At 41.5% G+C, this 16,281-nt stretch overlaps 1 protein-coding gene and 1 long non-coding RNA gene across 9 annotated transcripts in view; one reads left to right on the top strand and one right to left on the bottom strand.

The window, feature by feature from the left end:
• The window catches only part of KCNIP1 (potassium voltage-gated channel interacting protein 1), a 394,968-nt gene that overhangs the window by 17,378 nt on the left and 361,309 nt on the right, over positions 1-16,281 (bottom strand). For 2 of the 3 annotated variants that reach the window (XM_017849415.1, XM_017849416.1), the window contains exon 2: positions 381-505. In XM_017849415.1, coding sequence (XP_017704904.1) covers positions 381-505 — 125 coding nt within the window. Of the gene's footprint in view, positions 1-380; positions 506-6,381; positions 6,415-16,281 lie in introns of all 3 variants that reach the window. The other variant, XM_017849414.1, reaches the window with a different exon arrangement.
• The window catches only part of LOC108513609 (uncharacterized), a 96,658-nt gene that overhangs the window by 29,065 nt on the left and 51,312 nt on the right, over positions 1-16,281 (top strand). For all 6 annotated transcript variants that reach the window (XR_001880956.1, XR_001880955.1, XR_001880953.1 and 3 more), the window contains one exon: positions 1,412-1,562. This is a non-coding gene — a long non-coding RNA (uncharacterized LOC108513609). The remainder of the gene's footprint in view (positions 1-1,411; positions 1,563-16,281) is intronic.

Below are 16,281 nucleotides of genomic sequence, written 5' to 3'. Positions count from 1 at the left end.
TTACACATCGGTCTCAGTGAGCCTGGTTAGCATAAGTCAGCAGGCCTAAATCCCGTTATTGTGGGGGCGCCACCAAGTTGGAAGGTATGATTATGTTAAGGGTTAAGGCTTGACCCTGGGCTGGGGTGAATTTCCTGAGGATGTGCCACCCTGAAGTTTCTGGGCAGTTGGCCGTTTACTGTCTCCTGACTTTGCTCCATCCTCGCCTGGAGCCTTCCTTTCCAACCAGGTGATCTCCCTCTCATGTCCCCTTTATAGAGCTGGCCTTCCTTGCGTAGCCTCACATATGGGAAACTACCTTATGAGCTCCCTTGGCATGGGGAAGAGCTTAGCCTCACGTGGGAACCCCCCCAGGCCTTCAGAGCCTGCACAGGTCTTACGTTTTTGAAGCCTCGATAAAGGACCTGCAACTCCCTCTTGGTGAAGTTGGTCTGGGCCTCAAGCTGCTCCAGTCCCTCGGGCCGATGGCAAACCATGGTCATCTCCAGCTCATCTTCAATCTTATCTGGAACCAGAGGAGATGGCATTGGAATGGTTGAACTTGGGGGTCACTCTTGTTAGGTAACAATCTGGGTTGTCAAAAGAGTGGTGTCATGACCTGGGATCTAGGGCTGTGGGCTGGGGTCACACTGCCAATGGCCTTCCTATCTTGAACCCCACTTCCCTGCCCTGTCAGCCTCTGTGTCAGACACCGCATAGGGAGGGGGCTTCAGCTTTGGAGAGAAACATGTTCCCAGTGGAGGCGAAGGCAGAAGTGCTCAAAATAAATCCATATGAAAACATTTTCCTTGCTTTAAAAATAACTTCTTTGCATATTCAAATTGTTTCCCATGGAAACTTCTGAATTTTCCAGAGACACAGGTAAGTAAGCAGAATGATAAACACCTCTAGACAGCAAAGGGAAACAAAATTATTTAAAGAAACAGTAAACTCTCACCATTTGGGCCAATTAGGAATGGATAGCATGATTTAGCAGAAAGTTCAGATTACGGCATGTTAGGTATTAATGATAAAAATCTGAATGTATTTACAGTTTGTTGTTTTGTAATGTCTACTAGATATGCTTAAATACTAGGAAAATATCTTAAATGGGAGCTACTTTGTACAAACCATTTGAAGGGCTCTAAGAACAGTTGTAAGTAGTAGTTTAAGTATGCCTCCCATATGGACTATAATGTAATATAAGATTGCATTAGTTATGTAGAAAAGTGTCTGTCAACTAAAGCAAGGAATCTGCCCATCTCCCACTGAGGGATCACAAAGTCCAAGTCAGTGGAATTTTCAATGTTTTACCATCACAGAGGGGTAGGTGAGTGATTTCCTTTGGACCCTGCCAGAATGCTTTCTATAAACTTACACCAATCAAGAATCAATTGCCATCTAACCTTCTCTGCCTGTTGTTGTCATGCAGACACAACCAAATCCATCTATTGAATGACTGTAAATCTGGGCTGGCAAGAATAGTGATGAGACGGGCAGCTGCTGGGAACATGCACAGACCGTGTGTCACCCCGTGGCAACCCACAGCAAGCACAGGCTGAGTTTCCACATCAGAGAACAAGGTGAGCAGGTGCATTAAATTATGTACATTTCTCTCATCAGTGTTGGTCTCATTGCACCAGATTTTCCCTGCAATTGTCACTTTCCCTTTTGAGATTTTGATCCCAATACAAAAGGAATCCATCAAATTAAGTTTGTATCTTGTACATATCCCCAAAGGTGATGGATGTTCGTGTGAGGCTCCAGTAACTTAGTAACAACTCCTAATTGCCATCTTTCTCATATACTGGGCAATACATATCACCTTCTCCTGCTGGGACTAAGGCAGATGATTTGTTATAAATTAGATATTGTTTATGCCACAGAGAGACAAGTGACCAATTTCCCCAGAATTCATAATTCTTACAGAGCCTTTAATTACGGTTATGCTTGTAGCTAACAAGGTAAGTAGCAATTATCTAAATGCTGAAGCATTTCTATGTAAACGAAAGGGCTTATTCTCAAAAAGAAAGAAAGAAAAGGAGAAAAATGCACATAAGTCTAATTCAGAATGCTTATATACATATTAATATTTTGCATCTATTTTAACCCATTTTAACAGAGAAATTGTTGGTTTAAATCTCCTAGCATTAGATCTAAAAGCATTTTTATTTCTAAAATGCACATCTGTTTAATTGTGAATATATTCACAAGAAACTTCTGAAGGGGCTGCAGAGATTTGCACATCCCTCCTTTTGCCCTTCAGGGATTCCCTGGGTACTGCCCAGGTGGCTTGAGTGAAGAAAGGAGATGAAGCAAAAAATCACATTAAAATGCAAATAAAGAAAATGAGAATATTGTGTTTTTTGAGTAAATGAGGCATTCTTGAAGACATCCAGTATACCATTAGATTTATCTCAGCCAGAAGCATGAAAGGGTTTTTTGCGGTACTCTTAATTCCTTGATCTTCCTGTGACTGAATTCCTCACAAGCTCAGGGAAATTTCTTTGCGGGAGCTTGAGAGACTCTTTCCGACTCAAGAAACAGTGCTTGTTTCCCGTCACCTTCATAAAAAATGCACTAAGTAATTATTGCGATATCAGCTATTAAACCCACTTCATTAAGGAGGAACTGGACTTTATTAATAAATGAGTTGTTTGTTGTCTGGGCAGCAGGATCAATTTCCACATCAAACAGATTCTGTAGTATCTGCATATTTGGATATTGACTGCCAAGCTTTTGTTTTGTTTTTCGTTTTCATCATTGGCTAAGTGTCAGGCTGCGGTAACATCGGTTGTGGAAGGAAATTTACTTCTTTGGGGCTCAAGATACTGGGAAGTAGCCTGCCTGTGGATGTTAAGACAGGGCTTAAAAGAGTGGCCCTGTCTTTCTTTCTTCTTTCTGTGACTGTATTTTGTAGTAAGAACTATAATTTATGTCACAATCCAGTATACACATATATATGTGAAATGTTAATGAAATATTTTGAAACAAAAACTCCATGAAATGATCCCGTCCCTCACTAATGTGAGCTATGCTCCAGTCTCAGTTTTAATGTATTCCTTTGTAAACCCGTGCTGGTTATGACTCTCACAGGTCATGACTTTTGATTGGACAGCACTGATTTAACTTGTCTACAGCTGTGGCAACCTCACAGGGGTGCCTGCGCTGCCACTCTCACATCAGCTCTCCCTTCCCTTTATTTGTATGTCTCATGGTGCTGGCCGCTGTAGATACATTCACAAGAAACTTTAGAGGTAACGGGCAGCGGTTTTCACCACCCTCCTGTTGCCCCCTGGGGGTTCCCTGGATGAAGCCCAGGCAGTCCCAGTAAAGGAAGGAGAATGGCCCAGTTCCCTGCGTGCAGGAGGAGAGAAGAGCATGAACCCATGGGAAGCCTCCCTGACAGTTTCTTCTGAGGTTTGTTCAAAGTCTCTGATGCCAGATGTTGCTAGTCATTACTTTGTTATAAAAAATAATGATGAGCCAGTTACTAAGTCAGACTTGAGTTTGAATGGTTGAGATAAAAATTAACTTGAGATGTAATACTGTGGTGATAACTACATGACAAGAATAAATTAGAACACCTTCTGTTTGTAAAGTACTTTTAAGCCATTCAATGTTCTCATGCCTGTTGTTCCATAACCTCATGTGTGATGGGAGTGAGGGGACCATTGCTGCGCATGTGATATTAAGAGGTGATTTTCTAATTGTGAGTGCCTCACACGGTGATGAATACCTATCACTAGGGGCAAAGAGAGATGGAATCACCGACTCTAGAGGATGCTACACAGGAAATTCTCAGATTGAATAGTAGATGATTTAGATTAACTGATCCTTAATGTTTTGGGATCATAGACTCCTCTGAGTGTGGAATGAAGGCTTTAGACTCTTTCAGAAAAAAAATGCACAGTCACTGCACATTTGCCTATTCAGTCATGTGTCACTTACCAACAGGGATCCTCTCTGAGAAATGTGTTGTTAGGCAATTTTGCCATCGTGCGAACATTGTGGAGTCTACTCACACACACCTAGGTGGGGTAGCCTGCTACACACCTAGGCTGTATGGTGTGGCCTAGTGCTTCTAGGCTACAAACCTGTACAACCTATTACTATTCTGAATACTGTAGGCAATTGTAACTCTCTGGTAAGTATTTTAAGTATTTGTGTGTCTAAGCATACTAAATTTAGAGAAAGAAACTATGGTGTAAAAAATAAAAAATGGTACAACTATTAGGGCATTTACCATGAATGGAAGTTACAGGACTGGAAGTTGCTCTGGGTGAGTCAGTGAGTGATGGTGAGTGACTATGAAGGCCTGGGATGCTACTAAACACGAGGTAGACTTTAGACATACTGTATGCTTAGGGCTATACTAAATTAATAAAAAATTTTTCAGTAAGAAATTAACCTTAGCTTGCTGTAACTTTATTTTACAAACTATTTGATTTTTTTCCAAACTTTTGGACTCTTTTGTGATAATACTTAGCTTAAAATACACATTGCCTAGCTGTACAAAAATATTTTTCTTTATTTTCTTATTTTATAAGCTTTTTCTCTATTAAAAAAAATTTTTTTCTTCTAAAACTTTTTTTTGTTTGTTTGTTACAAATGAAGACACAAACACACACATTAGCCTGAGACCACACAGGGTCAGGAACATCAAGATATCACTGGGCAACAGGGATTTTTTAACTCAGTTACAATCTTATGGGACCACAATTGTGTATGTTGTGTTGTTGAGGGAAACGTCATCATGCAGAGCATGACTGTACTTTCAGTGAGTTTCTGTATCTTTAAATACATCCAGCCCATGCTAAGCTGTTCCAGCGTAGGAGGTCTCTTCTAAACCTTGTCACTAACTGACTTTGTCTGAATTCTAAGTCACTGAGCAATGGGTGACAGATCTGGACTTAGAATCCAGCCAGTCCAGGCCCCTTTCATCATATCTGGTTTCCACATGTCCCCACAGTAGATTCTGCTTCCCTCAAGCACAAATTGCAAACCAGCTTGTAGCCAGCCTTGTAGCACCCCTGCTCCTATGAAGCTGTGTGCTTGTGTACCAGTTAGACCTGGACTGTGAGCAGTGGGAGGACCCGTACCTTGGGTCTTCTCCCCAGTGAGGTGTCCCCTCTGTCAGGCTCAGGACAGTGACCATGACCATCTCCTCCCTGGACTGGCCAATAGTGCCTCCCTCATGGTGTCTCTGGGTTGGACTTTATACTTACCCATCTAGCTTTTTTTTTTTTTTTTTTTTTTTTTTGCGATGGAGTTTTGCTCTTGTTGCCCAAGCTGGAGTGCAATGGTGCGATCTCGGCTCACTGCAACCTTCATCTCCCGGGTTCAAGCAATTCTCCTGCCTCAGCCTCCCAAGTAACTGGGATTACAGGTGTGCACCACCACGCCCAGCTAATTTTTTTTGTATTTTTAGTAGAAACGGGGTTTCACCATGTTAGCCAGGCTGGTCTCGAACTTCTGACCTCAGGTGATCTGCCCGCCTTGGCCTCCCAAAGTGCTGGTATTACAGACATGAGCCACTGCGCCCAGCTACCCATCTATATTGAGATTACAAAATAGTGATCCTTGGCTTGAGTGTGGCCCAAAGATAGGTCTTGTTTGACCTGTAAAAGGTTTCTTAATTATTTTGGAATTAGTTGTCCATGTTTGAAGATGAGAGATCCATGTACAAATATGGATATCTGATTTGTCTTGGAAAATGGGATTATCTGACAACTTTGGTCTCAAATTTGGACACTTCAGCAGCCTACTAGAGCTGAACAGTGGCCGTCCCCTCTGGGCAGCCAGAACCTCTAGGACACCCTATTGTTCACCCCTGGCTCACAGAATTCATTTATGCTGCCTGGCCTGTGCAACAGGCATTGAGTTTTTGTTTTTTGATCTATACCTACTTACCCTCCCACCTACAAACCACATAGACTACTCCTCGCTGTTTATTTAAACACATGCCACTTTGTCGCGCAAAGGACTTGAAGCTGATTATAGGAAATAAATATGAAATAAAAGGAGATAAAGTAATAAGAAAAACTGCTTCAGTAAATGTTGATTAGATTAGGAGGTGAAGACCATGGGGAAAAAGAGAACACAGAAATTCAGGCCATTTGTTTGAAGCAATTACTACACTTGAGCTGCAAATGGGCTCTGAGTTTTTACAAATGTCTGTGAAAGGAAAACGTAACCATTTCATAGGGGGAGCAAAGCTTTTCCTGTAGTTTGTCTCTAAAAGAACAATTTCCAGCTGTTTCTATATACGTGGGGCTTGCTAACAAGGGGCACAGAAAGCTGGCGCGTGAGAAGACTGATTATAAAACATGAACTTGATTAAGAAGCTCTGCCTTCGCAAGTCATGTGACCAGAGTCAAGTTAATTTAAACTGTTTTTTACCTCTCTGATACTGGTAATACCACCAGGCGATGTCTAGGAAAGAGTGAGAAAACATTTTACCAAATCCATTCATCAAAAAGCAAAACACACTTTTATTGTTCATGGAGAGAGGCCGCTCTGAGGGTGTCCACGTCGCTGTCCAGCTTGACATGTGTGAAGAGCCTCTCGGTAGCAGAGCTGAAGCTGAGCTCCCTGTCCTTTTCCCATGGTCAGAACAGGCAAGAGCAGTGGGTTGCCTCCCAGTGCCCATGGCTCCCGCAGGGGCTCATTGAACATGCCCTCAGCCATGCAGTCATGCAGCCTGCAGAGATGGGATGGCACATGGCAGAGATGTGCGATGTTGGATGGGTCCTTGGAAACACCCACATGTTTGACTGAGGAGTGGCTTATAAGACACTCTCCACAATCAGGAGGTCCCCATTCCCCCTCTCTGCTTCCTTGTGATTTGAAGCTGCATATCTTGTAGGATTATTTGTTTGCTCACTCAATAACTGTCAATGAAGTATCTACTAGGTACAAGTCAGTGAATAAAACAGCTCTGTTCTCTGCTCTCTTGGAGCTTACAGTCTACAAGTTTTTGCTTCTTTCTTCCCCCATTAAGCTTGATTAGTAACCAGATGCAGAAAAAGAAAAGGGCAGTTGCAGAAGAGGGTTAGCACATTGGGATGTGTGGCAGAGTGGATGCCGGCCAAGTCCCCCATTATGCTGAATATCAAATACAAGGCAAAATACCAGACCTGGAAAATTATCCACGGCACAGTGGAGCTGGGTGAGTCCGAGGTCCCAGGGAGTGCCACCAGATACTGTCCTGCTGGCCTTTGTGGGTCTATTGGGTGGTTGGCCTGGTTTTCCTCTGTAGGCTCTTATTTGGACTTCCACCTGTCTTGCCAGCACCCTTGACCACGAGTGTGTAAGGCAGCCCAGCCACCATCTTGAGTGTGTATTAGTCTCTCTCCAGTCCCCTAATCTGCAACCCCAGACAGCAGAGGCTTATTTTCCTGCTGCTTTTCAAAGTGATAGTATAGGTGAGCATCCATTGGAGTGTTTTCACTCATCTCCTGACCTGTATTCCATGGGAGAAATTTATTTTGCTGAATTTAGTTGCCCCTTTGATCATTCTGGTTAGGTGGCATTTGTATTTATTTATTTTTTACAAATATACTTTATTTTTAGAGCTGTTTTAGGTTACAGAAAAATTGCACAGAAAATGTAGAGAGTTTCTGTATATTCCACCCTCACAGTTTCTCCTATTATTCACATCTTGCATTGGTGTGGTATATTTGTTCCAACTGATGAACCAGTATTGATATGTAAATATTAACTGAAGCCCATAGTTTACATTAGAGTTCACTCTTTGTGTTGTACAGTTCTGTGGGTTTTGACAAATGCATGATGTCATGTATCCACTGTTACAGCATTATGTAGAATAGTTTCACTGCCCTGAATGCTTTGATAGCATTTTAATATAGATACGTTTAGAAATATGCATTGACATGGTCTGGTGTGCCAGGAATGTTATAGGTATTAGAAAAGAGATGAAAAGACATAATACCTGTTTACATGAGTTCTCAGACTGGTGAGGAGGCATACATATAGACCATGGATTAGAAATTCAAATGCCAGTGGTCACTGGCAGGTAATTCAGATGAGGACAGATGATGGGTGTACAACTATAGAGAGTGGTGGGAACTGAGAACTGGAGAGTAACGGCTCCATGAAAGGGAAACAGTTGTTACTCAACCAGTTGTTATCATGGAGTCATTTAAGCCCAGTGAGTCCAGATCCTTAGATTTTTCAAGAGATGCCATAATTAACAATGGTTTGTTTCCTGGTTCTTAGCTGCTATCAGTGAATTTGATGTTTGAAACATACAGCACGTACAATATATAGCACACCTTTGGGAAGGACGTTGTGGGTAACTGGTCTGGAATTTTTCATTGGCAAATCATTTCAAAATAGTGCCTCCTGGGTGGCATGGAACTAGAAGGGATGTCAGAGAAGGCTTCAAGGGGAAGTGATAATTCAGCTGAGTGTTGAAGAATGAGGGGACAAGGGAACAGCATATGCAAAAGCATAGAAGCTGAAGATCCCAGGAGTGGTGAACTCTCCTATGCAGGGCTGGAATCCCTTGAGAACAACTGGGAAAAAAGGATTTTAAAAAAATCTCATCATTTTTGAAGGCTTTGGAGAGCTACCAAGGCAGCCTGCATGAAAACAGCTCAGTTCCTGTTTGGATTAAGTTTATTTGCCTTTGCTCTATTACCTTTCGGAAGCTGAAGACTCAACCAGATAGGTGACACATTTTTTATTCCAATGTGCACCCTTCAGTAAAAATTTGTCAGGCATATTAAGAGACAAGACCAAGAGAAAAAGTAGAATATAGTAATAGATCCACAGCTGATCTAGATAATTGGATTAATCATACCTGGGCTTTAAAATAATGGTGAACCTTTGCTCAAGAAAATATACAAAAACTAGATAATTCCACCAGAGAACCAGAATATATACTAAAAGTCAATTAAAAATTGTAGAATTGAAAACTTTATTATCCAAAATTAATAATTAAACAGACCAATTTAAAAACAGGTTTGACACAGATTAAGAGATAATAAATGACTCGGTAGATAGGTCAATAGAAAAATACACAGACAGAGGCACAGAGAAAGAAAAGAATGAAATCACAGGCCAGGCACAGTGGCTCACACCTGTGATCTGAGCACTTTGGGAGATCGAGGTGGGTGGATCACTTGAGATCAGGAGTTTGAGACCAACCTGGCCAACATGGGGAAATCCCATCTCTACTAAAAATATGAAAATTAACTGGCCATGGTGGTGTGTTCCTGTAGTCCCAGCTGCTTGGGAGGCTGAGGCAGGAGAATCACTTGAGCCCAAGGGGTGGAGGTTGCAGTGAGCTGAGACTGTGCTATTGCACTCCAGCCTGGGCAACAAAGTGAGACTCCATCTCACAAAAAAAAAAAAAAAAAAAAAAAAAGAGTGGAATCACAGATAAGCTTGCATAAGAGACATATGAGACATGATGAAAAGTTCAAACATATGTATAATTGGAGCTCCAGAAAAGAAAGAGATAAATAATGATAATGAAGCAATATTTAAAGAGATAATAAATGAGAATTAAAAAAAAAAATGAGTGAAATATATCAAGCCACAGAGTCAAGCAGCACTATAAACGCCAAGCAAGATAAACACAAAGAAAACCATATAAGAACATCATAGTAAAACTGCTGAAAAATTAAAAAATAGAAAATCTACAATACAAGATAGAAATCATCAGATATAAACCAAACCCTGATTAAATGCTGCTTGTAAGCATAAGGGCACACAAAATAAAACATAGCAGGGCCCTGCTATGTTTACATCAGCTAAAGTAGATGTTAAGGCAAGTAACTTTGCTAGAGATAGAGAATTCTCATGTAAAAGGGCCCATCTAACTAGGAAGATTCTAGTTAAAAACAATTCTAGTCTAAAAATTATAGTCTAAAATTCTAGTTTAAAAACAATTCTAAATTAATATGTACTAATAATGTAGCTTCAAAATACACATAAAGCAAAGACTGATAGAATTAAAAGGAAAAATAAAAAATTCACGGTCATAATTGGAGTAATTTAAAAATACCTCTTTCAGTAGCCGATAAAACAGACCAAAAAATCAATAGGGGTATAGAAGATCTGAGCAACATAATTAACAAACTTGTTTCATTGAGACGTATGGAGCTCAGTACTCAGCAATCATAAAATACTATACATTCTTTCAAGTGCACATAGAATATTTACCAAAAGTGACCATTTCCTGGGCCATAAAGCCAATCTCAAAAAAGTTCAAAGAATTGAAGTTATTTAGACTATTTTTGTCCAGAGTGGAATTAAGCAAGGTATCAATAGCCAAAAGTAAACTAGAAAATCCTCAAAAATATTTGGAAATCGAGCAATATAGTTCAATTCCTTTTTTTCTTTTTTTGAGACAGGGTGTCACTATGTCGCCCAGGATGAAGTGCAGTGGTGTGATCTCCACTCACTGCAACCTCTGCCTCCCAGGCTCAAGCAATCCTCCCACCTCAGCCTCTTGAGTAGCTGGAACTATAGGCATGTGTCACCATGCCTGGCTAATTTTTTTGTACTTTTCTTGTGGAGATGAGGTCTTACTATATTGCCTAGGCTGGTCTCAAACTCAAGCAATACTCCTGCCTCGACCTCCCAAAGTGCTAGGATTATAGGCAGGAGCCACTGTGCCCAGCCTAATTCAATTTCTAAGTAACTCATTTATCAAAAAAGCAACCTCATGGTAATTAAATCATGGTAATTTTGAACTAAATGATAATGAAAATATGACATATCAACACTTGTAGGAAGTTGTTCAAGCTGTACCCAGGGGAAGATTTAAAAGAACATGACATACTTGAGCTGCAAATAATTTACAGGACCATGTGCATAAAAACACAGAATGTTGTGCTTCCTCTTCAGATTGTATTCCTAGTATTTGCAGTGGTTCATTTTCAATGTTGCCTGAACTATATTGACTACATTAGACATTGTATTAATGATGGCATGCTGGCATTTGAAGATGTAATCTTTTCTTCCCCTTAAACATGGTTGATTGGTTCGTTCTGGATGCGTTTAGCATCATCTTTTTAGTTGACAGCGTTCCCTAATATAATCAGGGGCAAAAATCCTCGTTGGTACTTTCATGGAGCAGAGAGGGGATGGGACAGAAAGTCCCATTTGGTCCTTCAGCTTTAAGTCTTAGATTCTTACAGCCAGGCTTGGAGGTGAGTCATAAGCCCACTCAGACCCACACAGTGCGTACAACTCATCAGCTCTGAGTTTTATAAACTTAACAATGAGCCCCAGGAGTGCTCAGCTAAGCCTTGATAAAGATTTTCTGAGTGTTCCACGTATTTTTTTCAGTCTTCTCAGTTCAATAAAACCCAAATCATGTTTTGCTTCAAGCATTTGTTCTCTTAATCTTGAAACCCCTCCTGCTCCTTTTAAGCGAAATTGAATTTATACATTTCTCATTCATTTATATACCTCAGTCCTGAAAGTGTCCTGAAAAATAAAAAAAAAAACAAAAAAAAAAAAAAATCTTTGAGTGCTTCTACTTGCATTAGATGGAGTTTTCAAGATCAAATGACTTGGAAATTCTTCAACGTTTAGTGTATTTCAGTACACTGCTCTTTCTCTCCAAATGGGTGTGTTTTTAATGTGGCCTTTAGGTCAGCACAAATGTTGAGGTGGGTGGGGAGAGGAATGTCAAATGTCCCTTGCAACTTCTCAGGAGCAGGGCGATGGTGGAAACTAATGGTCAGAAATGTAATGCAATTATTAAAAGTCCACAAAATCACTACACAGAATGTGACATAAGTCATAATTCTGTTTGTATGTGACAGTGTTACATTCATTCAGATATTTTCCAAGATTGAAGAAACAAATGGCTGGGAAAGGAATTATCTAGATTCCAGCATTAGAGAAAGCAGCAGCCCTAACCGATGTTTCAGGACAAGGAGCAAGGCCATGTACATTAGGGACTCTCATGTGCCCTCACTACTACAGCAGCATTTTAGTCCAGCTAAGCCCATGGCCAGGCTGTAAGGTAGAAATGTCAATTTCACTGCAGCAGCTCAACCTCAGGCACAGATCTCTAGAGGATGTTTTAAGTGGACCTTTTTGTCTGGGAAAAGTACCCTGGGATGATTTTTTTTTTTTTTTTTTTTTGATGATTTACTTTGGTAGTTCCAGCAGTCTCTGCAGCTGTAGGAGGCAATTAGTCAAATGAGGTCCCAATCCTGCCACCAGCTAGCATTCAGGTGGCAGTGGAGAAACTTCCCACTGTTTCTCCTTTGAACCCAGCTGGATACCACCCTGGAGTTCCAGTACATGGAGATAGCCAGTAAATGAACAATGGGTGACCCGTGTTGAAGAGAGAGGGCATGTTGCCTAGAGTGAGTGGGTCTACTATATTTCTGTGAGAAATAAGAGGATTAACACGGGTAGGATTCTATTACTCCTCTTGACTGAGGAGCTGAAATGACAATTCATTGCAAATGAGAAGTGTCCAGGGAGAAAGGGTACTTTTAGTTTTAAGATGGAAAAATGAAGGGGCAGAGAGAGGTTGAAGGAATTGCTCAAAGGAAAAGTAAAATTGCCAGAAGAATAGTATTATCTCAGGTTAGCACAGAATTTCCTCATTGATGGAAACTCACTGGGTCTAGGTCAGGCTAAGATGTGAATAGCATATCTTTCGGCCTGCTTTCTGAAGAAGAGCTCGTTGCTCTGCAGATAATTTGACAACTTGCTAAGTGATGGTTTCTGATTAGAGACCTAGCTTTGGTGCGCTGGTAAATATCTGACAATTGGCTCTTGGGGAGGGTGGAAAAGCCTGATTGATACAATTTTCCAATTTCCTTGGTGTAAATATTCCCTTTACGGCCCACTTCAGGCTGTTAGTGTGAAGTTGTTAAAATGAAGTGATCACACTTTGGGAAGCACGGTATGACCCAGTTCTATCACATTACTGCCACTGTTTTAGAACAGCTGGCATATGTTTAACTGTCCCAAACAAGTGTGCTAAAGACTCCAAAACCAATTTCAGAGGGTAGGCTCAGGCCTTGTAATCAACACTAATAAACTCTCTCTTTGCTGTTCGTGTGAACATCAATTTCTGTGCATGATACAGAATAATCACAAACAGGAACATAATGGAAGCTGGCCATGTGAGCTTTTGCTGGATTCAGTATTAATGTATCCTTGTATTAACTGCCTGTCTTGGTGAGCTCAGAGAGCATGGTAATAGTTTTAGAATTGATCTAATCATCTCACTGTCCCTAGGAGGTATATGGTTATTAGACTAATTCAAGCTAGAATCATACTCACCTTATAGCTGTAAATCTTGCTGAGATAAGGTATGTAAAATGCTCTACATGCATAGTACGTGCTCAAAAATGTTATTTTCATCTTGTCATATATTTTGACTGTGATTTTAAGGGTCATTCTCAACAACAGAATCCAATAGTCACATCTGTTAAACACTGTCTCACTCATGATTGTGCCTTTCCTGATGGATCTAGTTAATTAATTGTGTTTCTCTTCAGTATAGGAAGATTTCCTTGTTCTGTTATTTACTGTCAGTGACACACCTCAATTGTCAGTTGAGGTTGGACATGAATGGGATAAAGTAAATATGATCATTTTATGTTAAAGGTAATGGCCACCAGCAAACACAACCCTCTGGCTGAAAAAGTGTTGACCATCTCAGTCTGTGGAGCAGAACAGGGGGCCTGTGGGTGGTGGACACCAGAAGCATAGGACTTAGAACATTAGTGAACAGACATAACAACTGACAGCCACTAAGGACATTTCCTGGCTCTGTGTCCTCTGTCCTTAAGAATCTGGACAGTCCATGACCACTGTTACAGGCCGTCTCTTAGCTGCAGAAGTCAATTGAGCATTACCCTCCACTGGAACATCAACTCCCAGATGCAAGGAGTGCAGTCAGTTCATCTGAGAATGTATATCTGCCTGCCCAGAGGCAGGGAGAAGATGGCAAGGTGCTATCCTCTCCAGGACTCAGCTCTGAAGCCTCTTAACTGTGCACTTAATAAATGAAGCCTTGGCAGACACACCTTGAATTATTAATGAAGTTATTCAGCTTTGATTGTTTCCTTCTTTTGGGGAAAGGTTATTCACTCAAATGCCTTTGATTAGACTACACAATACATCACAATTGGGCATATTTTATGTGCAACTTTATGGTGATAATAGTTCTGTCTCATTTAGAAGCAAATCAGACATTATGGACTTCGTGATTTATTAATGTATTGATTTCTATAAATGTCAGCGCATCTCACATCCCGCCAGAGAGCCCGGGAGCAATCAGTGAAGGGCCGATAAAAATATAAAATGAAGCCATCGTAAAAAGAGGAAATACTGCCTGTTTCCAAGCCCTGCTGCCTCTCTATATTGTTTCAGGGTCTACATCATTACCATGAAGGCATCCCCCCACCCACACGGAAACAGCCTTGATCGGGGGGCTGTGTCCTGCTTAAATCTATTTTAGATAAAAAAGAGGTTGTATGAGAGGAGAAATAAAAAACAAGAGGTGAAGAGTGGGATCTGGAGGGGTCCCAGGGCCGGTGCCCAGATTCCTCATCCTGGAGAAAGCAGGAGGAGGAGGAGGAATCCCTTTCCACCAGATTCACTCCACAACAACCGCCCACCTTCCTGCTGAGGAACCTTCAAGACAGAACCTAGATTTTCCTGCTGGCGCTGAAGAGTCCATGCTAGGGCCCTGGTCTACCTTTCCAGCATGATTCCCCAACACTCCCTGTCATGAGTCCTCTGCAATAGCCCCAGAATCTGCTGGTGCACAAACCCCTGTCTACCACAGCATGTGATCATCTGGCATCAATCCTATCCACCCTTAAAACATGGCATAAGTGCCATCTCCTTTGGGCAGCTCTCTCAGACCACTGCAAAAAAAGCTCTCTCTGTCCAAATTCCCAAAGCACTTATCATCTCTAGCAATCACCCGGCATGTATCAAAATCTACCTTTGAGTGTCACAGTTTTTATATACAAGGGTGGGGTGGGGGGAGATTGTGTCTTGTGCTTATTTTTGTTTTATTTTTGTTTTCGGTATCTTACTCCCTCTGTGATATCTAATATCTCCTTTGCACAAAGAAAATGACTAGTAAGTGCTCATTATTTGCTAAAAGTGTGTAGCACTACAAGGAACTAATTAGAAAATATATTAAGAGTCCTGAGACAGTGGCCCAGGGAATATCTGGAAAGTATCTGGCTAATTTGGTGGGCAATTTTGTAATCTGACAGTTGAGTTCAGAAATCACAATCTGGCAGCCCATGGGGTACTGTTGTTCCACTTCTTTTATTTTTTAAATTATTATTACTTTTTTCTTTTGGTAGAGATGGGGTCTCACTGTGTTGCCTAGACTGGCCTTGAACTCCTTACCTCAAGTGATCCTCCTGCTTCTTAAAGCACTGGAATTACAGGTGTAAACCACCACCCCTGGTCTGTTTCACTTCATTTAAGTGTGAACTTTATCAACATTTATTTCACATAGAAATATGAACTTTTGCCTTTCCTTTAGAAATCTGAAATTATGGCCATGCCAGGCCCACATTCCCACATGGCAACCACAGTCCCTACTACTCCCTATTACATTTCCAACGCTAAGACCAAGAGCTGTTGTTAGAGTCATCATCACTCATTATATACCTGAATCTGCAATCCCTGTTTAAATTCCTTTCCTCTGCCTCCTACCATGTTTTCCCAAGTGACTTTTATGTGTTTTGTGATAGTCTAGAGGCATGACAGGCTTCATTTTTTGGAGTCCCAAGCAACGTGGTGAAGACAGGATGCTGCCCTGTGATTAAAGAATCAAGGGGGGCACGCCCAAGATGGCCAAATAGGAACAGCTCCAGCCTCCAGCTCCCAGTGTGAGCGACACAGAAGACAGGTGATTTCTGCATTTTCAACGGAGGTACCGGGTTCATCTCACTGGGGTGTGTCAGACGGTTGGCGCTGGTCCGCGGGTGCAGCCTGACCAGCGAGAGCTGAAGCAGGGCGAGGCATTGCCTCACCTGGGAAGCGCAAGGGGGAAGAGAATTCCTTTTCCTAGCCAAAGGAAATTGAGACACACAACACCTGGAAAATCGGGTAACTCCCACCCTAATACTGCGCTTTACCAAGGGTCTTAGCAAATGGCACACCAGGAGATTATATCCCACACCTGACCTGGAGGGTCCCACGCCCACGGAGCCTCCCTTATTGCTAGCACAGCAGTCTGAGATATAACTGCAAGGCCTCAGCAAGTCTGGGGGAGGGGCACCCGCCATTGCTGAGGCTTAAGTAGGTAAACAAAGCCGC

The sequence above is a fragment of the Rhinopithecus bieti genome, unplaced genomic scaffold, assembly GCF_001698545.2.
Source record: "Rhinopithecus bieti isolate Rb0 unplaced genomic scaffold, ASM169854v2 scaffold_30732, whole genome shotgun sequence".
Taxonomy (NCBI): Eukaryota; Metazoa; Chordata; class Mammalia; order Primates; family Cercopithecidae; genus Rhinopithecus; species Rhinopithecus bieti.
This window is presented reverse-complemented; position numbering and strand designations above follow the sequence as displayed.